Raw genomic sequence first — 24,540 nt, 5'->3', positions numbered from 1 at the left:
GCCTGTGTTCAACACACTAGAAGGAAAGAAGGCTAGTCAAACATGATCCTTGCCCTTGGTAATTTCCATCTAACGAAAAGAAATATGCATTTAAAGTAGTTTTGTGATGAGTAATATATAACTGCTGCACTGTTCCACCACAGGCAGGCTTCAGATGACCAGAAGGAGAGCTTGCCAGTGACAATAGCTGCAGGGAATGGAGTGAGTTGCCTTGCAGGGTAGTGAGGTCCCTGTCACTGTGAGTGTAAATAAAGAAGCTAAATGATCATGAGGCAAACAAAGGTCTAATAAGACATTCTTTTAAGATTTATAAGCAATCTCTACACCCAACATGGGGCTCAAACCCACAACCCCGAGATCAAGAGTTGCATATGCTCCACTGACTGAGACAGCCAACTCCCCCAAGACACTTCTGAACTTGTAAAAAGTAGAGAAGGTTCTAAAATTCCCATTTATCACTAGATTTTAAGTTTCTAATTAGCATATTAAGTTATGTAAGCTTAAAAATTTTTTTTTAATCTTTATTTATTTTTGAGAGAGAGACAGAGTGCGAGCAGGGGAGGAGCAGAGAAAGAGGGAGACATAGAATCTGAAGCAGGCTCCAGGCCCTGAGCTGTCAGCACAGAGCCCGACATGGGACTCGAACCCACGAACTGTGATATCATGACCTGAGCCGAAGTCGGATGCTCAAACGACTGAGCCACCCAGACGCCCCAAGTGGTACAAGCGTTTAAAATAAGACCACCCTAGGGGTACCTGGGTGGCTCAAGTCGGTTAAGCATCCGACTCTTGATCTCAGCTCACGTCTTGATCTCAGGGTGGTGAGTCCAAGCCCTGCATTGGGCTCTGTGCTAAGTGTGAAACCTACTTAAAAAAGAAAATCTTTAGGGGCATCTGGGTGGCTCAGTCAGTTAAGCGTCCAACTTCAGCTCAGGTCATGATCTCACGGTCTGTGAGTTTGAGCCCCACTCTGGGCTCTGTGCTGACAGCTCAGAGCCTGGAGCCTGCTTTGGATTCTGTATCTCACTCTGCCCCTCCCCAACTTGCACTCTCTCTTGCTCTCAAAAATAAGCACTAAAAATAAATAAAAGGGGTGCCTGGGTGGCTCAGTCAGTTAAGCGGCCAACTTCGGCTCAGGTCATGATCTCGCGGTCCATGAGTTTGAGCCCCACGTTGGGCTCTGTGCTGACAGCTCAGAGCCTGGAGCCTGTTTCGGATTCTGTGTCTCCCTCTCTCTGACCCTCCCCTGTTCATGCTCTGTCTCTCCCTGTCTCAAAAATAAATAAAACGTTAAAAAAAAAAATTTTTTTTAAATAAATAAATAAAAGTAAAAATCTTTAAAATAAGACTACTCTGAACATTAATATTCCATGGAACCATCTCCCTATTTAGGAAAAACTGGTTCCACAGGTTATCCGATTTCTTTTATTGATTTGCATGTGCAATATTGGATGAGGGAAAGAGGAACATGGAAAAAAGGAGGGCCATTAAAGCTAAAACAAACTTGAACAATAAGAACACAAGAACCCATCTCACATCAGCCAAGGCCATCTCCTTCCCACACTGAATACAAACATGACTTCCTCTCTTGCCTATATGTAATTAGCTGCATGTAAAATACTTAAAGACCTGAGTGTGAAATCTTAGTACATTTAGGAAATCCACTTCCAGTATAGCTTTTACATAATCTTGAGGGGACTCTATCTCTATGGACTTTTACTGGCATGGCACCATGTATATCTAGGTGCTTAAAGAATCCGGAAGGAACAGAATCCCATTTTTGGAGTGCCCACTACATGCCTGGCACACTTTATTAAGGTCAGCACAATGACCTAATAAAGACTGGAGACTAGAGAAACTCTGTAAGCTTGCTCTCACAAATTAACAGAACTTTATGCCTCTGAAATCCTCCACTTACACAGGGGAATTTTCAGTTCCTCCCACATCTGGATCAAAACTCAGTATGATTAATTAGTAAATACAGCTGAAGGCCTCATATCCAGTTTTACAGTTTCTCATTTTAATTAGAAAATATAACTCTTGATCAAAACTCATGTATGACCAAAGCACAGTGCCCTCTATTAGGACATCAGTGGAGGATGATGTGAGTTGGAAAAGTGAGCAAGAAAGCACACCACACCTCCTCTTTACAAAGGATAAGTATGTAATATAAAAGCAATATAAATAAGTGTCACTATGTAACTGGAAAGGATGCCATGCTCCAAAAAAGAATGAGAATCAAAATTAATTTGCTGGGGTAAAATTTACATTGACCTCAAAATTAATGGTAACACAAAAGTTTAATGTGACAAAGAAAGAGATATAAACAAAAAAAGTTTCTGTATTTTAAAAACTACAATGCACAGACAATTTAAGTCAAAATAGAGAAGTGAAAAAAATCATTTTTGCTCTGAGATAAGCTCTACCAGAGGAGAAATGCTAGCCTTTCCAAATTATACAAATTCCATAATGCTTATCATATGGCAGGGGGAAAAAGGTTTAAAAAAAAAAAAATGGCCCTCAGAAAGCTCAATTTCTTGCTATAGAAAAGGGAAGAACTTGTTTTCACCTGGACTATCCAGGGGTGGATGTGAGCAGCTGAGGAGTTCAGCACCCTTAAAGCCAGAGGCAGCCTCCCAGATTCATCCCAGGCCAAGGCAGGCAGAGGAGCCCCCGTTGGCCCCCACTGCGGCTCACCCCACATCCGTTCATGGGCTAACACCCGTTAACTGAGGGACACCTGCTGGCCTGCAACACGCCTGGGCCACCTCCACACATCAAGGTCCAGCTTTTCAGTTTTCAGAATTGAAGTCCTCATTAATTATTAACTTCAGACTCACATGAAGGCACTGGCAAAGTTCTATTTAATTACCGTCTATAACAAGATACCCACCCCCCTGCAAAAATGTTCAGGTTAATAATAACTAATTTTGACAAAGACATATGGAAAAGGCACCTGCATGCTATGTGTGAAGGTATAAATGACCACGACCTCTCCAACAGTTGTTGTATTCATTGATGATAAATAACATTTCTATGAATAATTTTTAAAATTCCCCTTCTTCCATTAAAATCAGGATTCTGAAGAGACACCTGCACTCCCATGCTCGCTGCAGCATTACTCACAATAGCCAAGATATGGAAACAACCCAAATGTCCACGGACCAACGGATAAAGAAAATGTGGTCTATACCTATGACATTATTTAGTCTCTAAAAAGGAAATCTTCAAAGTTGCAACATGGATGAACCTCAAGGACATTATGCTAAATGAAATAAGCCAGTCCATTTATAATGTGTTACCCAAAATAGTCAAACTCACAGAAACGGAGAATAGAATGGTAGTTGCCAGGGGCTGGGAGATGTTCAATGGGTATAAAGTTTCAGTTAGGCAAGATGGATAAGCTCTGGAGTCCTGCTGTACAACAGACCCATAGGTAACAATACTGTATTATGCACTTAAACATGTCTGAAGAGGGCAGATGTCATATTATGTTCTTACTGGAAAAAGGGGGAGGGGGACACAAGGAAACTTTTGAGGTGCTGGATATGTCTATTACCTTGATTGTAGGGATGGTCTCATGGGTGTATGCATATGTCCAAACTCATCGGGTTGAATATTTGCATTAACCAAGCATGGTGTTTTGTATACCCACTATACTTTAATAAAGCTGATTAAAACAAAAAAAAAAAAAGTCACTTCCTGGGGTGCCTGGGTGGCTCAGTGGTTAAGCGGCTGACTTCAGCTCAGGTCATGATCTCATGGTTCTTGAGTTCAAGCCCCACGCTGCGCTCTCTGCTGTCAGCGCAGAGCCCGCTTCGGATCTTCTGTCTCTCTCTCTCTCTGCCTCTCCCTTGCTCATGCTCTCTCTCTCAAAAACAAACAAACATGGGGCGCCTGGGTGGCTCAGTCGGTTAAACGGCCGACTTCGGCTCAGGTCATGATCTCACGGTCCGTGGGTTCGAGCCCCGCGTCAGGCTCTGTGCTGAAAGCTCAGAGCCTGGAGCCTGTTTCAGATTCTGTGTCTCCCTCTCTCTGACCCTCCCCCATTCATGCTCTGTCTCTCTCTGTCTCAAAAATAAATGTTAAAAAAAAAAAAAAAAAAATCAAAAAAAAAAAAAAAAAAGTCCCTTTCTTTTCGTCCTTCAGAAGCATTTCCACAAGGGAATGATGATATTCACCACAGTATTACCTGGAATACGGAAAAACTGAGAAACAACTCAATGTCCATCAATGGAATCCAATTAAATAATCACAGCAGTACTCACTGACCTTCTCTTAAATTATAGCCAATAAGCCATAGAAAAGAATGAAGTAGAGCTATATGAGCCAATAGAGGAAAATCTGAGATTTGTTAAGTTTAAAAGAAAAAGCATAATGTGTTTCACAAGATTCATTTTATGTTCATTCAAAAGACACACACACACGTTTCTATCTTCATTCCAAATTTTCTAGAAGGAGAATTGTTAACAGCAATTACCGATCACCTGAAGGACAGGGCATGACAGGACAGTTAGGGAGACTAAAGGTTTTTTTCACATCATGCTGTACTAGTATGTGCTTCTTTCTAAACCACCAGTGTATATTTGTTTGTCTGCTTTTCTAAAGGGGTTATTATCAATTTAAAGAGCTTATAGGCCATTTGTCACTTTTTAAATATTTTCCCAAGTGTGTGTGCGTGTGTGTGTGTATTTCCCCACACCCCTAACCCATAAAACAGGATTTATATACCATACTGTTTACTGTGATTAAATCTGGTAAGTGAATTGGGGGTGGGTGGGAATTCCCTTTTTTTAAATGTATACATTTATATAGTCTACCTTGCAAAAAATACATGCATATTAATTCCCATTATGTGTGCGTGCGCATGCATGCATACACATATATTTAAAAAAAAATTTTTAAGTAAGCTCTATGCCCAATGTGGGGCTTTGGGCTTGAACTCATGACCCTGAGATCAAGAGCTGCATGCTCTACCAACTAAGCCAGCCAGGTGCCCCACGGTTGTATATTATTATTACTTTTTTTAAGTTTATTTTATTTATGTATTTATTTAGAGAAAGAAAGGCACAGAGAAAAAAGGAGAGAGAGCGAATCTGAAGTAGGCTCCGTGCTGTCAGCACACAGCCTGATGCAGGGCTCAATCTCAAAAACCCATGAGATCATCCATGAGCGGCAACCAGCTGGACACTTAACCAACTGAGCCACCCAGGAGCCCCAGCCCACCACTGTATATTTTTATAACAAGATCTTTATAACAATTAATATTCGCTGAAGAAAACTAACATTTAAAGGAGAAAAAGACTCAAGTATCTAGCCTCACACATCAAAAGGTTATATACCTAGTCACTGGAGACCCTGAGCAACTGTAGAAGGAACTCAGGGGTCAGCCTGTGAGCAGCACTGACCCCTGGGGACAAAGAGGGACCCCAAATTCACACACACAGCAACAGACACATGACACAACATTTGGGAAGCTACTACATGCCTGACACAGTATGTGTATTGAGTTTCTGTTGGTGTCTGACTCACCCTTTCTAGGGATTTACAGACTTAGATGTGTGTGTATACAAGACAAGTTTCTGGAAGAATACACAAAAACTGCTGCAGTCCTCTGGGGAGGGGGGACTCTGAGGTGCTGGGATTTATATGCTGTACAGTTTGATTTTTCTGAAATGCACGTAGGCACCAAGAGACGTAACTAACAGCAAGCCCCGGGGCGATCCTGGTGCAGTCTGAACATCTTCAAGGAGGCTCTAGAAGTCGGTTTTTACAAAGAAATTGCCACACACACACACACACACACACACACACACACACACACACACACTGGTGCTCCTGCATTTCCAGCTGCCAGCTAGACACCCCTACCTAGAGGTCACCACAAAATCAACGAATCCCAAACTAAATTCCTTATCTTTCTCCAAAACCTATTCCTTCTCCTTGTGTTTTCCTCCTTGAATTACTGTTTCCCCAAATGGAAACTTCAGTCTTCCCTGGTTCATCCTTCTTCCTCATCCTCTGGAGCTAACAGGTCTCCATATGCTGTCCCTCCTACAAACACACACAAACAAAAAACTTCCAAATCAGACTGTGTGCTGCCTTACAGCTCCAGCCCTTTCTCTCTGTCTCTCAGTGCTCAGACTCTACAGCAGCCTCCAAACTGGCCTCCCTGCCCCTGGTCTCTCCCTTCTTTAGGCCATCTTCCACTCCCTCAACCGACTTGCTTCACCTCCAAACTCCTTATCAGGACACTTCCTACCTTTTTAGGCTCTTCTCCCCAGTATGGCCACCAGAACTTCCAGGCCTTCTCAAGAACCCTAATCCTGCCCGGGCAGGCCTGTGTCTGGAGGACCTTCTCACTCAGCCTTTGAGAGCTCAAGTGTTACCTCCTCGATCAACTTCCCAGACACGACATTCCTTTGGCTCCTCTTCAGTGCTTCTGAACCGCTCTGGTCCAGTCCTGCTTCCCGCCTAGCAGTCAACCCCAGAGCCATTACCTGCCTCCAGGCCTCCTCATTCGGACTCGGCTCTCCTGGCTTCATTCGGCTGTGTGCCCAGATCCAGGATGCAGCACAGAAATGCCTCTTTAGGAAGGGACCCTCAGATCACTGGTGTACATCTATCCACACCCACGTCCACATGGTGATAAAAATGGCGATTATATGCCTTAAAATGAGCTCAGTACCAGGATCCAAGGAGAGGGACACCCACACACTGTGGGTCAAAATGTCAGAACAAGAAAGGAGGGCAATTTGGCCCAAGAGCTAGAGATGTCCATCAGAGGTAAAGATGGCTATTCTACTTTGTCAAATGCAGCCTAAGGAGATAAGTCTGCACATGCACTGAGATACGGCTACAAGAAAATATCCATGGTGAACATGTAGGTTTTTTTAAAGCCAAGGCTTAGAAGTATTTCAAAAGTGGAATACCTTATTATCTTAAATTTTAAGGTCTGCACCATGTGTATGATCTTCTACAATATTGATAAGGATACAGCAAGGTTGCTTGAAAAAAAGCCATGACTAAGTTAGGAAGATCACCAGTATCAAAGCTAAAGAAAAAGCCCTCTATCTCTTCTATTTATTGACAAGAAATATATTCATACCCCCAAATAATTCTCACTGTACTCTAAAGACGTAAAAGGAGGGAGAGGGGCATCTGGGTGGCTCAGTCAGTTAAGCGTCTGACTCTTCATTTCAGCTCAGGTCACAGTCTCCCCATTAGTGGGTCTGAGACCTGTGTCGGGCTCTGCACTGACAGCGTGGAACCTGCTTGGGATCTTCTCTCTCCCTCTCTCTCTGCCCCTCCCCACACTCTCTCCCCCCAAAAAAAAATTAATAAATAAACATTGAAAAAATAAATAAATAAGGGTGCCCGGGTGGCTCAGTCGGTTAAGTGTTCGACTTCGGCTCAGGTCATGATCTCGCGGTTTGTGAGTTCAAGCCCCACTTCAGGCTCTGTGCCGACAGCTCAGAGCCTGGAGCTTGCTTTACATTCTGTGTCTCCCCCCTCTCTCTGCCCCTCCCTGCTCATGCTCTGTCTCTGTCTCTCCTTAATAAATAAATGTTAAAAAAAATCAAAAAGAAAAAAAAATAAATAAAAGGAGGGAGAAAATATGGATGATGGCATAAAATTATTCAAAAGGGAAAATGGTCTACGGTCTTACTTCTGCAAACTTTGCAGGCATTTAAAACTGTTACTCATAGTTAAGGAGTGTCCCGTTTGCCCTGTCAACCCCTTCTTGGTTAGGACATGGGAGTGAAAGTGCAGGGAACAGATCCTGCCTCTGTGTCCTAGAGTATAAAGTTTTCATTTTTCTTCATCTTTTCGGAAGCGCTCATACCTGCTTTCCTAGAAATGAGAGCATTCCTTTCGATGCCATCGTCTGTTGCTCTCGGTTTCTGGAGCACAGCTTTATTAGGCCAGTGTTTCACAAGGATGGCTTTTTCATTTCATTTCCTCTTTGTCCCTTTGCCCTTTACTGCTCTGAAGAGAGATAATGAAAACCATCTGACTTCTTTCCCCAAGACTCTTACTTTTGACACCCTCTCCAGGCACTACTTTCAAGCAATTATAAGGTAAAGGAGAAGAGAGAAAAAAGGGAAGGACTTGCTTTATCTAATTCAGCCATTAAATTCTTTCCCCTTCCAGTAAAAATTCTGAACAACTCCGTGACTCTGAGTACATCTAAGAAAATCGGGACAATGCTGGGAAGCTCAAAGAATAGTTGATAGCATTCCCCAAACAAGATTAAATATCTTGAAATAAAAGTTTAGTTATTAAGTTTACTCCCCAAAGGGGAGGTCTTCAAATATTTGCTGAGTGGAAAAAACAAATAAATGAGGTTGAATCTTTCCTTATTGGCAAGGTCCAAATGCCAATGAAAGTAGTTCACTCTACAGAAGTTTGTTTGTTACAGTCTTAAAGAGAACGATAGAGTGTGGATGTGTTTACATGCAACTCTAATACCAAAATTTTATTTTTTATTTATTCATTTATGTATTTATCTTTGATGGAGGGGCTGGTGTTTAAGAACAAACACTGCTCTATAAATATATAAGCACTGGGAATGTCTTCCCCTGTGCTGGGGTTCTGATAAAAAAGGCACAGAACCAATACAGGGGTACCTCACTTTCAAGGACCACTACTCATGAAAATCCAGATATCTCAAACATATTAGAGGTGACTATTTGGTTAATAAAGAATTTATATCAAACAGGGTAAACTCCTGATGCACATTTAAAGTACTGTAACTATGGATAATGATTACCCTGGCTAATGGACCTGGGAATTAGCCTAACATGGAGAAAGGCTTCCATAATCTACTGCTTTTTTTCCTGAACTGTTGAGATCTTTCAGATAAGTATTGGTATTGTTCACAGAACTTTTTTTTTTTTTTTTTTTTTTTGAGAGAGAGTGAGCATGTGAGCCAGGGACAGGGGCAGAAGGGAGGAGAGAGAGAGAGGGAGAGACAGAGAGACAGAGAATCTTAAGCAGGTTCCATGCTCAGCCCAGAGCCTGACACAGGACTCAATCCCATGAACGCTGGAATAAGGCCTGAGCTGAAATTAAGAGTTGGATATTTAACCGACTGAGCCACCCAGGTGCCCGTATTGACAGACTTTTAAAGTTGAAGTGAAAAAAATGAAAACAAATGGATTTCACAAAGAATTTTACACATTCACAGAAAACCTACTGTACGTCAACCTAGGGTAACTTTATGAGGTCCTATATTCTTTCAGAATTACCAATATAATAAACTCGGAAACAAAGTATGGGAATTTACAGCTGTTTGGAAAAGTACATGGGGGGGGGCATAAAAATCACCTATAGCTCCACCCCCTCTAACAGCAGCAAACACAGTCGGGGGTGAGTATGCGCCAGACATATACATTGCCAAACACCTGCTGCAAATTGCTTTCTTTACTCCACACAGCACGTTAGAGTCAGTGGACAAACACAGTGGTCATCTGATACTGTAAGGAAGAATCTTCAATTACCACATATTATTCCAGGATATGACTATACCATAATTTATTCTACCAGTCCTTTATCGCTGGGCATTCAGGCTGCTTCCAATTTTTCACTACTATAATTAACATGATAATGCTACCTTTGCACATAAATCTGTAATCAACCCTAATTTTTCTCTTAGAATAAATTCTTAGGGGGGAAAAAAAAGAATAAATTCTTAGGGGGCACCTGGGTGGCTCAGTGGGTTGAGTATCCAACTTGAGCTCAAGTAATGATCTCATGGTTCATGAGTTCGAGCCCTGAGTCAGGCTTGTGGCTGTTAGCACAGAGCCCGCTTTGGATCCTCTGTCTCCCTCTCTCTCTGCTCCTCCCCTGCTTGTGCTCTCTCTCTCTCTCTCTCAAAAATAAATAAACCTTAAAAAAAAAAAAAAAAGAATAAATTCTTAGAAGTGGAATCCCCTTGGTTAAAAGTTATGAACAGTTAAAACTTTTGAAGAAAATTTCCAAAATACCCTCTACCAGAATGGACGCTGATGAAGCCTCCCACAGAAATACATGAAGACCCTTCCCCAACCTCCACAGCAACGGGAGGTATTTTGGGTTTAGTCTTTGATTCCTAATACGGTTAGAAATGTTCTCCATGTTTACTGAACATTGTATTCTTTCTTTTTCAACTCATTTCAATAAGCTATTTGATGGAATTAACAGAGTAGCTTAAAGAATATCAGTTGGAATCCGACCTGAGTGGGGGCTTTACGTCTCCAGGCCCGTGTCCCATCTGGGCAGTGAGGATCATGGCACTTATCTTGGCAGGTTTCTAGAGGGATTCAACAAGAGCACGGGCAGGATTTAGCACAGGGTTGATGGCTTACTTAAGTACATAGTAAACCCTCAGTACGTATCATCTATCACTAATTATCATTAACAAATATTTGTTGACTACTACAAAGTGGGAGGCACTAAGCTAGGCACTGAGATACTACATTGAACAAGGCAGACATACCCCCAGCCGTCACGAAGTTTATGGCCTGTTGGGAATTAACCTCTTTTTTTTTTCTTTAATTTTAACTTTTCTTTTTTGTGTTGTGTTTGTCTTATTTTCTTCCTGATGCATTAGTGTTCTTTCCATATTATGGCTATTAACCTTTTGCCACAGACAGCAAATACACTCCCTGTTAGTTTCTCCATGTTGTGAAGTTGCTTCAGTTAAGTTGCTTCATAACTTACACTTATGAACCTTTATCTAAGAGGAAGAGACAGCTAAGGTAAATGAACCTAACTAAAATAAGAAAGGTCAACTCACACGTAACCTCACTGCTGGGAGGCACAAGAGAGTGTAGAGGAGGTGGTGTCTGAGAGCCCCACGCCCTGTCTACAGGAAGTGGCTCCACTTAACGCGGCCAGTTGCTGCCACATAGGAATCTGAATCCATGGTTGCCAACACTTCCCATTTTTTCAAGATAAGCCAGAAATCCTGACTTGTAGGTAAAATTTATATTTTACAATCCTAGCACGGGGGCCCCTGAATGGCTCAGCTGGATAACTATCTGACTTCGGTTCAGGTCATGATCTCACGGTTTGTGAGTTCGAGCCCTGCGTCGGGCTTTCTGCTCTCAATGCAGAGCCCACTTCAGATCCTGTCTCCCTTCCTCTCTGCCCCTCCCCAGCTCATGCTCTCTGTCTCAAAAATAAACACATGAAAAAACATTTTTAATTAAAAAAAATAAAATTCCTGCACAATTTTCAAAAGATAAATTACACAAGACAAAACAGCGTAGGCAAAATAGAGCACGTGCGTGCAGTCTGCTCCAGTTATTAGGCTATCGGCCTGTAGTCTCTGCTTTTCAGCCCTCCTTTTTCTATGTCTCAAAAGACTTTTTTTACTTTGAGATTAGAAAAATATCTGACTATAAGGAGAATGAGAAGACCAGCCACAGACTGGGTGAAAATATTTGCAAAATACACAATGTGATAAAGGGCTGGTATCCAAAATACACAGTACAAATAACTCTTAAAACTCAACAATAAGAAAACAAACAACCCAATTAAAAAATGGGCAAAAGACGAATAGAAATCTCACTAAAACAAACAAAAAAAAACAAAACAAAACAACAAAAAACCCACCACAGATGCCAAATGAGAGTATGAAAAGACACTCGACATACGTCATCAGGGAAATGCAAATTAAAACAACAAGAAGACGGTTCCATACACCTATCAGAATGGCCAAAATCCAGAACACTGACAACATCAAATACTGGTGGGTGGGTGGAGCAACGGGAACTCTCGTACATTGCTGGTGGGAATACAAAATGGTACAGTCACTCCGGAAGGCAGTCGGGCAGTTTCTAAACACACTCTTACCATAAGATCCAGCAACCATGCGCCTCAGTATTTACCCAAATGAGCTGAAAACTTGTCCACACAAAACCTATAAACAGATGTTCAGAGCAGCTTTGTTCACAATTGTCAGAACTTGGAAGCAATCAAGATGTCCTTCAGTAAACGACCAGATAGAAAAACTATGGTACATCCAGACAATGAATATTATTCAGTGCTGAAAAGAACTGAGCTATCAAAGCCATGAAAAGTCATGGAAGAAACTTCAATGCATCTTACTAAGTGAAAGAAGCCAATCTGAAAAGGCTACATACTTTATGATTCTAACTACATGACATTCTTTCTGGGAAAGGCAAAACTATGGAGACAGTAAAAGGTTCAGGGGTCACCAGAGGCTGGGGGAGAGGAAGGGATGAACAGACAGAACACAAGATTTTCAGGGCAGTGAAACCACACTGTATGATATTATAATGGTGAATACAGGTCATTATACATTTCTCCAAACCCACAGAAGGTACACCACCAAGGGTGAAAACTAATGTAGACTATGGACTTCGGGGGATACTGATGTACCAATGCAAATTCATTGATTGTAATAAATGTACTCCATGCTGGTGGGGAATGGGAAGAAATCTCTGTACTTTCCACTCAATTTTGCTGTGAACCTAAAACTGCTCAAAAAAACAAAGTCTATAAAAAAAGTTGACATTATTTCTTCTAGTTAGTTTTTTTCCCCTGTTTAACTATCACTTACTTATTTGGAATTTTACTGAATATGGTCAAAGGCAGGGATGTAATTTTTTTTTTTTTTCAAATAGTTAACCAAGTATGCAGCACCCTTTACTGAATACTCCATCCTGTTCTTAATGACTGAGTACGCATTTGCCACCCCAGTCTGCCCAATACTCTGCCTCCACCTTCCCCCAGTAATTCTGTCACCCCGTGCCGCACCCACCTTGGGAACAATTCCTCTCCTGATTGTTCCGTGTGGTTCTGGTGAAACTGCACAGCAGAGACAGCTGGAGTCCTGGATAGAACTGGCATGGGTGACCCTGTTAGTGCAGCATCCCATGGTCATGGCCCAGGGACGGGCACATGACCCCAGCAGCACACACGGCGTCCTTCCTTAAGATTTTACATACTGACAGCAAGAAAGGTCATTTTCTTCCTTGACCTCTGCTGTAAAAATAGAAGCCTGGAACTGTCAACAACCACACCTCCTTTTCCTCTAAGCTGCAGAAAGGAAGCCCATCAGCAATAGGACAGAAAGGAGCCAACCCTGAGAAACAAGCAAAGTCAGGAGAGACAGGGCATTTGAGCCTCCTCTGGAGGCACCGAAGCCAGTTATCACCCCAAGGGTACTCCAGGTACTTGACAAAATAAATGCCTTTGTTTGTTTTTTGCTTAAACCAAGATGATTGATTTTCTTTCTCTTGCACTTGAAAAAGTCCTGATTTATACACAAAGCCTTTGTCTATATATTAAACTCATGCATAGTTGGGTCAGGTGTTAGGCTTTCTTTTCAGATCTACTGCTATTTCTATCTATTCTAGGGCTCAGATTACTCTTTAAAATTCTTGTATAAATCTATAAATACCTGATAGTACAAAACCAATCCTCCCCCAAACTCTTAGTTTTCAAAGTGTTCCTCGCTATTCTTGCCTGTTTATTATCCTGGATGCTCTTCAAAATCATTTTAACAAGTCACTCTCCCCCGTCAGAAAAAATTCACTGGGATTTTTCTTTGAATTACATTAATTAAAAAATTAACGAGTTGGTTTAACATCTTCAAGTATTCTATGTCACCACTGTAACGTTTTTCGTTTTCTTCATATTTCTGGCATTGTTTTAAATTATTTTGGGGGTTTTGATGCTGTAGTGAGTAAAGTCTTTTTCTTTTTTTAAATTATATCCTCTGTTACACAGCAAAGCTATGGACTTTTGTATGTTTATTTCATAATCGACCAATTTTCTAGTCCTACTTCACGGGCTAGAATTACCAAGATAAGGCCAAATAATATAAATAATTAACAGACAAATTTCATTTAAGCCTCCCTCAGTAAACTTACTTTCAATAAACATGTGTTATACATTTTGCCAGTATAAAGCAACATGGTAGTATCTTTCTTTCATTATAACAACGATGATGATGATGACTAAAATAAAATAAAAGCCACAACTCTAAGTATGTGGCTTCCCTCTAAACAAATTTTACAAAGAAGCCAGTAAAATACAGTAAGAAACAAAAATTCTTTAAATCAAACAGAAACCCACAACCCTAATAAAAAAATAAATAAAAATAAAATGTTGGTTCCTCCCCCCACCCTATTCCTAACTAGATAATTTTCTTAACAGAATAGCAAACAAAACAAAATAGAAACAATACATCTGATACTTTCATTGAGTGGCCAACCAGCATATCACAGGAAGACCTGTTTGCTGGATGTGCATAAAATTTAAAACATTTGATTATAAAACTGATCTGGACCCCATACTGTTTCATCAGGTTAAATCTCTCAGACCAAATTTATTTTAAATACAGTAGCTCTCTGTTTACCACCTAACTTCTCTTGAAAATCTGCGTTAAGTCCTTAGCAGTCCCACCTCTCTGCAATGCACTGTGAAGTTCTTCGACACTATTTCTTCCACTCCAAAGTGAGGCCTGAGAGGACGGCTATTTTAAGAGTATTTCTAATATGTCTACACTGGGCCACACAGAACTTTATCACAATAATGCTTACTCACTAACCGTGTTAAAGACTCTCACTGAATTTATCCCTAATCCCTGAAAACAGTTTAGAGTTCTTAAGAACTACAGACAAAATAGATCTATTAGCCTGCGAAATTAAAGCGTATGTATTATATACACTTTGCATACGTACACATTTTTTGGAAGACATGAGTACTTTGATAATTTTAAAAGGGCTTGTAATAGTAATAAAATAACATTGCGATTATTCTTCACTCACAGAAGATGAAATATGTAAGTATTGCCAGACTTTCATCTCTACATGCTAAAGCTTTAATAATGGTAAAAATATGCTATATCACCATACCAGACATGATTTAAAGCTTTTCTGGGGCGCCTGGGAGGCTCAATCGGTTAAGCCTCTGACTTTAGCTCAGGTCATGATCTCACTAGTTTGTGGGTTCGAGCTCTGCTTCGGGCTCTCTGCTATCAGTGTGGAGCCCGCTTTGGATCCTCAGTCTCTCTCTGGCCCTCCACTGCTTGGCATGCACGCACGCACACTCTCCCTCTCTCTCTCTCAAAAATAAATAAACGTAGGGGCGCCTGGGTGGCGCAGTCGGTTAAGCGTCTGACTTCAGCCAGGTCACGATCTCGCGGTCTGTGAGTTCGAGCCCCGCGTCAGGCTCTGGGCTGATGGCTCGGAGCCTGGAGCCTGTTTCCGATTCTGTGTCTCCCTCTCTCTCTCTGCCCCTCCCCCGTTCATGCTCTCTCTCTGTCCCAAAAATAAAAAAAAACAAAAACAAAAACAAAAAAACGTTGAAAAAAAATAAATAAATAAACGTTAAAAAAATGTTTAACTTTCCTTTTGGTTTCATAACTCTGGACCATCATGTGCACACCCGTAGCTGTGCAGCATCCTTTGGATCAGCCTGGGGTCTGAATATGCCCTCTGGGGCTTTGCTATCAGCTCATTCTTACCTTGCCATTCTGACTGCCTCCCTTTCTCTCTTTTCAAGCTCCTATTCCACTTAATACAGGCATTAAAAAAAGTAAACTCACGAGAGCTTAAGGGCTCGGCTTCTCCAAAGAATCAAGCTCCCAGATCTGGTGCAAGGCTTTGAGAGCTACACAGACAGGACCAGAGTGCCCTGTGGAGGGGCCTCGCCTTGACAAAGCATCTTGCTTCTGTATGGTACTCCATATTTTTCAAAGAGCTCTTATCTATTCCCTCTTTCAATCACCTACAATAATTCTGTGAGGCAGGCTTGGCAGAAGTTACTCGAGCTAAAAGAATTTTTTCCTTCTTGGATGGAGAATAATTTCCCTAAGCTCACACAGAAAATCAACAGCAGAACCAAATCCGAAAAACAGGTCTCCTCACTGGAACACGCCAACCATTAGGATCAGAGAGGTAAACTTACTTTCAAATCCCAGCTAAAAGTTTTCCAGCTGAGTGACCTTTCAGAATTTACCAACTTCCCTCCGTCTCAGTGCCTGCATCTGTAAAACAGGGACGGTAATACCCACCCAGCAGCTCAGTGAGGCCCCCAGCCTGCTGCCTGGCACCTGGTACACTTTAGAGCCCTACTGACCCCAGGTTTCAGCTGCCTGGGGTCTTCATGAACTCACACACACACACACAAAGGCGATGACAGGGTACCCAAACAGCAGTCACTTAATATGGCCCAATCCTTCTCAGACCTTGTTCACCTTCCTCATCTTACCTACATTCCCACAGACACTTATGGAAAGCAAAGATGTGCCAAGAACCATGCCAGAAGTTAGCTGGATCACTTAATCTTTGTTATATAAGGCACACATCCCATCTGGGATTCCAGCATCTGCTACTCTGAGCTTACTATTCTTCCTTTCCAGCAGCCTGACTCCCTTAGCCCTTGGCCTTTTGCCTGGAGCAAAAGCTAACTCCAAAGTGTTTCAACAAATAACCCAAGTATCACAAGAGTTCCACAGCACCTCTAATACCCACTAATTCCTTCATACCACAGATCAACAAACCACACCCACAGGCCAAACCCAGCCCATCCACTTCCTACTTCTGTACAGCTCACGAGGTAAGAATACCTTTACTTTTTTTTTTTTTTAATATTTATTTTTGAGAGAGAGAGAGAGAGAGAGAGAGAGAGAGAGAGAACACAAGCAGGGGAAGAACAGAAAGAGAGGAAGAGAATCTTAAGCAGCCTCCAGGAGGCTGGGGCGGGGGGGGGTGGGGGGTGGGGGGGTGGGGGGGGTGCTTAATCTCATGAACAGTGAGATCATGACCTGAGCTGAACACAAGAGTCAGATGTTCAACTGACTGACCTACCCAGGTGCCCCAGAATATTTTTACATTAAAAAAAATTTTTTAATGTTTATTTTTGAGAGAGAGAGAGAAAGCCGAGTGGGGAAAAGGCAAAAAGAGAGGGAGACACAGAATCCGAAGCAGGCTCCAGGCTGTTAGCACAGAGCCCGATGTGGGCCTCGAACCCACGAACTGCATGATCATGACCTGAGCTGAAGTCGGCTGCTTAACCATCAGAGCTACCCATACGTCCCTGTTTTTACATTTTTAAGTGGTTTCAAATCAAAAGATGAATAACATTTTGGGACAGGTATGAGTTAAATGCAATTCAAATAACCGTATACAGGGGCACCTGGGTGGCTCAGTCGGTTAAGTGTCCGACTTCGGCTCAGGTCACGATCTCGCGGTCCATGAGTTCGAGCCCCGAGTCGGGCTCTGGGCTGATGGCTCGGAGCCTGCTCCCGATTCTGTGTCTCCCTCTCTCTCTGCCCCTCCCCCGTTCATGCTCTGTCTCTCTCTGTCTCAAAAATAAATAAACGTTAAAAAAAATTTTTTTTTAAACAAATAACCGTATACATACAAAGTGTTACTTGTATAGCCATGCTCATCCATTTACATATTTTCCATGGCTGCTTTCATGTAGTACAACAGCAGAGTTGAGTGGTTGAGACAAAGGCGTAGAACCAACAAAGCTTAAAGTATTTACTACCTTTACAGGAAAATGCTGCTGACCCCTGCTCTATATGTAAACTCTATAATATATCCAACAATAACTTGATAGATCAAGTCTACCAACTTACATCAAGTACTGCCGTGCACTACCTTGTCCATGACTTTGGGGGGGGGGGGCGGTAAATAAATCTATACAGTTAGACTTACAGTTTTTATTTATTATTATTTTTTAGACATAATTTTTAGAAGTACTATAGTAACAATGGTCTCCTCAACATTTTCGGTGCTCCCATCCCAGTTCATATCAAAGAGTCAACTAAGGTCATACTTGTTACTTATTAAAAAGACTTACGGGCACCCAGGTGGTCAGTTAAGTGCCTGACTTTGGCTCAGGTCATGATCTCACCCTGCATCAGGTTCTGTGCATACAGCTCAGAGCCTGGAGCCTGCTTTGGATTCTGTGTTTCCCTCTCTCTCTCTGCCCTCCCCAGCTCGCTCGCTCTCTCTCTCTCTCTCTCTCTCTCAAAAATAAATATTTTTTAAAAATTTGAAAAAAACTTAGTGTTAAGTGCTATGTGCTTGCCTATACAATGACATTTAATTATAAACTAAAATTTAAAATACATATTTCAAGTAGCCATTAGGATGACACCTATCAAAAAAAAAACAAAAACAAAATAATAGGTGTTGGCAAAGATATGGAGAAACTGGAACTCATCTTGCGCATTGCTGATGGGCATGTAAAATGGTGCAGCTGCTGTGGAAAACAGTATGGTAGTTCCTCAAAAAGTTAGATATAGATTTACCATATGATCAGCAATTTCACCTGAGGGTATATAGCCAAAAGAACCGAAAGCAGGGACTCAAACAGATACTTGTACACCCACGTTCATAATAGCATTATGAGCAATATTCCAAAGGGTAGAAGCAACCCAAGTGTCCATCAACAGATGAATGGATAAACAAAACATGGTATAATATGTGCAATGGAATATTATTAAGCAACTAAAAAGCAACTAAAAAAAATTCTAACATGTGCTACAACACAGATGATCCTTGAGGACTTTATGCTGAGTGAAATAAGCCAGGCACAAAAGGACAAATACTGTATGATTCTACTTTTCTTAAGGATCTAGAGTAATCAAGCTCCCTATCACTGACAGAAAGTAAAATGGTGGTTGCCAGGGACTGGGGGAGAATGGAGAATAGAAAGTTAGTATTTAATGGGTACAAAGTCTCGGTTGGGGAAGATGAAAAAGTTCTAGAGGTAGACAGTAGTGCTGATGACTGCACAGCAGTGTGAGCATACTTAATGCCAGTGAACTATATACACTTAAAAATGGTTAAAATGGTGGGGTGCCTGGATGGCTCAGTCGGTTAAGCATCTGACTCTTGATTTTGGCTCAGGTCATGATCTCAAAGTTCATGAGTTCGAGCCCCACCTCAGGCTCTATGCTGTCAGCATAGAGGCCGCTTTGGATCCTGTCTCCCTCTCTCTCTGCACCCCCCTTGCTGCCCCTCCCCACTCTCTGCCCCTCCCCCTCGTTCTCTCAAAAATAAACATTTAAAAAAATGGTTAAAATGGTAAATTTTAAAGTATGTGTATTTTAACATAAGTTTTAAAAATTTAGCTAACCAAAAGACTTGTCAATAAAATATGACATACCCAATACGATAGATATTAAAAAGGAATGAAGGGGGCGCCTGGGTGGCTCAGTCGGTTAAGCGTCCGACTTCGGCTCAGGTCATGATCTCACGGTCTGTGAGTTCGAGCCCCGCGTCGGGCTCTGTGCTGACAGCCCAGAGCCTGGAGCCTGTTTCAGATTCTGTGTCTCCCTCTCTCTCTGCCCCTCCCCTGTTCACACTCTGTCTCTGTCTCAGAAATAAATAAACGTTTAAAAAAAAAAAAAAAAAAAAAAAAGGAATGAAGTACTGATTTATGCTACAATATATAGATGAACTTTGAAATCACCAGTCACAAAAGACCACTTATTGTATGATTCCATTCATATGAAAGGTCCAGAACAGGTAAATCCACAGAGACAGAAGCAGATTATTGGCCGTCGGAGCCTAGGGGGGCGGGGGGAAGGGAAGTGACTTCTTAACGGGTATGGGGCTTATTTGGGGATAAAATGTTCTGAAACTACACAATGGCAATCATTATACAACACTATGAATTACGTGCCACTGAACTGTACTCTTAAAAATGTTAATGACGGTAAATTTATTTGTGTGTATTTTACCACTATTTTAAAAATAAAATAAAAAATTGCACTGTTCAGGGGCCCCTGGCTGGCTCAGCTGGTAGAGCATGTGACTCTTGATCTTGGGGTTGTGGGTTCGAGCCCCATGTTGGGTGCAGAGATTACTTAAAAATAAAATCTTTTTTTATTTTTTTTTATTTTTTTAACGTTTATTTATTTCTGACAGAGAGAGACAGAGCATGAGCAGGGGAGGGGCAGAGACAGAGGGAGACACAGAATCCAAAGCAGGCTCCAGGCTCTGAGCTGTCAGCACGGAGCCCAACGCGGGGCTCGAACTCACAGACCGCGAGATCATGACCTGAGCTGAAGTCGGACGCTCAACCGACTGAGCCACCCAGGCGCCCCAAAAATAAAATCTTTAAAAAAAAAAATGCACTGTTCAAAAAAAAAATTGCCAACAGCTCACTTAGACAGCAAATAGCTAAACAGCAAAGACACATCACTGAGAACTAGGCCCTAGCCTACTACTAACACAGCAGTATGTGTTATGTCACATAAATGCTATTAGTCTGGCCAAAAAGTGGGGGGGGGGGGGGAGGGGGGCATTTTCTTAATAAATGTAATTCTCTGGTTATTTCTTGACACAAATTTGGAAAACTATTATATTGTTAATAGGAAGATTTCATCACGTCCTGGAATTAGATTAGAGCACTACTTCATGTCACACACAGACGAGAACAGTTTGATTTTAGGTGCTATATATAGGAGTTCACGCCAGTAAGAAATGAGCTACACACTGGAACACTGGAGAGAAGGCGTGAAGGTGATCTCCTGACAGGAGGCAGCCCAGGGCCCCAGTTCATGTCTCAGCCGTTTGCCCCCAGACCTGTCCACAGAAGGGAGAGGGTTCTTCCTCCAAAAAAAAAAAAAAAAAAAAAAAAAAAAAAGCATCAGGGAAACGCTAGCTTCAAGTAGAAACAAACGCCAAACGCATTTAGAAGCAAAGGAACATGAAGGTTGTTGCTCTGCAGCTCTATCTCACTGTAACTCACTTCCAATATTTAAAATCAAACTGGCAGTCTCGCACTTTCAATAGGGACAGCTCAGTTGAGAATTTAAGTCAGAAGACATGGTCTTCAAGGGTTGTCACGTTAACCACATAAAACTAATGTAATAAAAGCCAACCTGACAGATTCTTGGCAGCAAAATTATTTGTAAACACATATATCATGAGCTCAGATTAAGAATAGAAGCTTTTGGGGCGCCTGGCTGGCTCAGTCGGTTAAGTGTCCGACTTCGGCTCAGGTCATGATCTCACGGTTTGTGGGTTCGAGCCCCATGTCGGGCTCTGTGCTGACAGCTCGGGGCCTGGAGCCTGCTTCAGATTGTGTGTCTCCCTCTCTCTCTGCCCCTCCCCCACTTGTGCTCTGTCTCTATCAGAAATAAATAAAAATGTAAAAAAAAATTAAAAAAAAAAGAACAGAAGCTTTTATTTTGGTTGTATTCAAGGGAAGAAGGAGTAAAGTAAAAACACTAAAAATAAGCAATATGAGAAACCAAAGTTACAAGAATAACTAAAGCTAATAAATGCAATTAAGAAAAAGAGGCAGATGCCCAGCTAAGGGGAAGGGACCCTTTACCACCATCTAGGACAGAGGCAATACAGAAAGCAGGCAACAATGAGATGCCCTCTAAATGGTTACTACAGAAAAAGAAAAGGAAAACAAAAAAGCAAAACAAGCTCCTCCTGCCAAACTTGAAGGTCAGGATCCCTACCTTAATTGTTTAAACTTGAGGGGGAAAAATTAAATTCACCAGCAGCAGAGGAAATAAAACAGTGTTTGTCAAACACTGAGAAGTGCGTCTCAAACCAGGTCTGCGGATACTTCTCCCAGTCTATACACTCTCTGTGAGAATTTTTAAATTGTGTGTTTTCATTTTAATATTACCCTAAAAACATTAGCATAAGCCTGTTCTGGATCATCCAGACGCTTCCCTGGAAACAGAGAGCTGCCCAGGGATTTCCCGACCCACGTGTGCTGTTGTGCCTACCACGAGGCTTAGGCCAAATAACAGGATGTTAATTGGTCTGTACCAATAGTCAAGAACAGAGTAAGAACTGATAAGTGCATAACGCACATATCCAACTAAAGGTCAAATGGCACCCCTGCACAGTTTTATTGTTTTCAGACTTGAGAAAAGTGGGGAGAGAACAGAGGAGTCAGGTGGCCAGGTAAAAAAGGCATTCCCAAATTCCCAATGCATTCCCAACACCACAGCAGATAATACTATAGTCGCAGTAAGTGTACCAAGTTGAGTAAAACATCATCTGCCCATAAAATTGATTTTAATTTTATCGGTTGTGTCATTTTATCTATATGTAATTTGTTAATCTGTCTTGTTTTTAAAATCTTTTAAGCGTAAGAAATTCATCCTTGCGTGTATTTTTACATTACAATAAAAATAACTTAAACTAGGGGTGCCAAGAGGAGTCAACTGGGGAAGGACAGTCTTTTCCACAAATGGTGCTGAGGAAAGATTTGAATGGGCTTTTCTTCAAAGAAGATATACACATGACCACTAAGCAGAAAAGATACTCAACATCATAAGCCATTTGAGAAAAACAAATCAAAAGCATTTCAACCCATTAGGAGAGCTATTATGAAAAGGAAAAAGAAAAAAGAAACAGAAAATAACAAGTATTGGTGAGGATGTGGAAAAAAATCAGGACTTCCCTGTACTGCTGGTGGGAATATAAAATGATTTAGCTGTGGTGGAAAACAGTTTGGCAGTTCCCCAAAAAGTTAAACATAGAATTATCATATGATCCAGCAATTCCACTCCTAGGTATAAATCCAAAACAACTGAAAGCAGAAACTCAAGATACTTATACACCAATGTTCAAAGCATTAATCACAATAACCAACAGGTGGAAACACGGCAAATATCCATCAACAGATAAATGGATAAATGAGATATGGTATAACTATACTGCAGAGTATTAGCATAAAAAGGAAATTCTGATACATACCACAACATGGATAAAACTTAAAAACATTACACTAAATGAAATAATAAGCCAGATAACTAAAGGACAACTATTGTATGATTCCCCTTATATGTGGTACCTAGAATAAGCAAATTCATAGAACAAGTAGAATAGAGGTTAGTTGTTACCTAACAACTGGGGGGGGCAGGGGTGGGGGGGATGGAGCATAACTGTTTAATGGGTATAGAGTTTCTAGTTGGGATGATGAGAAAGTTCTGGAAATGGATAATGGCAATGGTTGCACAACAATGTGAATGTATTTAATGCTACCGAACTGTATGCTTGAAAATAGTTAAAATGGTAAATTTTAGGGGCGCCTGGCTGGCTCAGTCAGAAGAGCATATGACTCTTGATCTCCGGATTATGAGCTGAAGCTACACATTGTGTGTAGAGATTACTTAAAAATAAAATCTTTAGGGGCACCTGGGTGGCTCAGTTTAAGTGTCCTACTCTTGACCTCGGCTCAGTCATGATCTCACGGTTCATGAGACTGAGCCCTGCGTTGGGCTCTGCACTGACATCACAGAGCCTGTTTGGGATTCTCTCTCTCCTTCTCTGCCTCTTCCCTGCTTCTGCTCTTTCTCTCTCAAAATAAATAAACTTTAAAAACAAAAAAATAAGGGGCGCCTGGGTGGCTCAGTGGATTAAGCATCCGACTTTGGCTCAGGTCATGATCTTTCATTTCATGAGTTTGGGCCCTGCATCAGGCTCTGTGCTGACAGCTCAGAGCCTGGAGCCTGCTTCAGATTCTGTGTCTCCCCCTGTCTCTGCCCCTCCCCTGCTTGTGCTCTCTCTCTCTCAAAACATGAATAAATGTTAAAAAAATTTTTTTAATATATATAAAATAAATAATAAAAATAAAAACAAAAAAATAAATAAAATCTTAAAAAAAAAGTAAATTGTATGCTATATATATTTTATCATACCACAAGAAAAACTTAACACCAGATATGTGCCAAAAATATTGTTTTGGTTTTCTTTTAATGTTTATTTATTTATTTTGAGAGAGAGAGAGAGAGAGCAGGGGAGGGTCAGAGAGAGAGGGAGAGAGAGAGAATCCCAAGCAGGCTCCACACTGTCAGCACAGAGCCTGATGTGGGGCTCAATCTCATGAACCATGAGATCATAGCCTGAGCCAAAATCAAGAGTCAGATGCTTTACCAACTAAGCCACCAGGCAGCCTTCCGTCAAAAATGAGAAAATTTGAGAGACACTGCTACAGTTAGAATTAAAAATTGAACTATTTATGTAATGTTTAAAAATACAGACATAATCAATATATATTGCTAGGAACATAAACACAGGAGCATAAAAACATAAATGAAAAGGACATATATCTACCTGTCTTGCAAGAGTGGTTACACCTGAGAAAGGAGGGAGGTATATGGGAGGCGTACCAAAGGATGTTCAAGTGTATCCAAAAAGTTGCATTCCTTAAAATTCAAAACGGAGGGAAGAAGGGGAAAAGGAGAGAGGCAGGAAAAAGAAAAAAGAAGTCAAATTTGTTAAATCCAGTAATCGGGTTCATTATGTTACTTTAGATCCTCTCCACACCTTTAAAGTAGTTAATAACAAAAATATGAAATGACTAAGAATCAAAAGTTACATAATGAGCCGCTCTACACAACAAATGAGCAGACGGCCCACTGACAGGCCGACTTACCATCAACAGAACCTTCTACTTCCCTCCTCTCTCTCCACAGATCTAAGATGCCATCAACAGCAATCAGAACTGCCAATCAGCATTCACTAGCCAGACTTACCTCGCACTCTGAGCACACAACTGGTCCTACGATTTTTGCCTGCCTCC

The 24,540-nt window shown here is 41.3% G+C and overlaps 1 protein-coding gene across 7 annotated transcripts in view; it reads right to left on the bottom strand.

The window, feature by feature from the left end:
* The window catches only part of TENT4B (terminal nucleotidyltransferase 4B), a 76,979-nt gene that overhangs the window by 23,375 nt on the left and 29,064 nt on the right, over positions 1–24,540 (bottom strand). For 4 of the 7 annotated variants that reach the window (XM_042918150.1, XM_042918144.1, XM_042918147.1 and 1 more), the window contains exons 2-3: positions 12,773–12,869; positions 10,218–10,294 (exon numbers count right to left, since the gene is read on the bottom strand). The exons of 2 other annotated variants lie outside the window; for them this stretch is intronic. In XM_042918150.1, the coding sequence (XP_042774084.1) occupies positions 10,218–10,294; positions 12,773–12,869 (174 nt within the window). The remainder of the gene's footprint in view (positions 1–10,217; positions 10,295–12,772; positions 12,870–24,540) is intronic. One more of the 7 variants, XM_042918145.1, reaches the window with a different exon arrangement.

The sequence above is a fragment of the Panthera leo genome, chromosome E2 (assembly GCF_018350215.1).
Source record: "Panthera leo isolate Ple1 chromosome E2, P.leo_Ple1_pat1.1, whole genome shotgun sequence".
NCBI lineage: Eukaryota > Metazoa > Chordata > Mammalia > Carnivora > Felidae > Panthera > Panthera leo.
The sequence above is the reverse complement of the archived record's forward strand: the minus strand, read 5'-3'. Positions and strand labels throughout refer to the sequence as shown.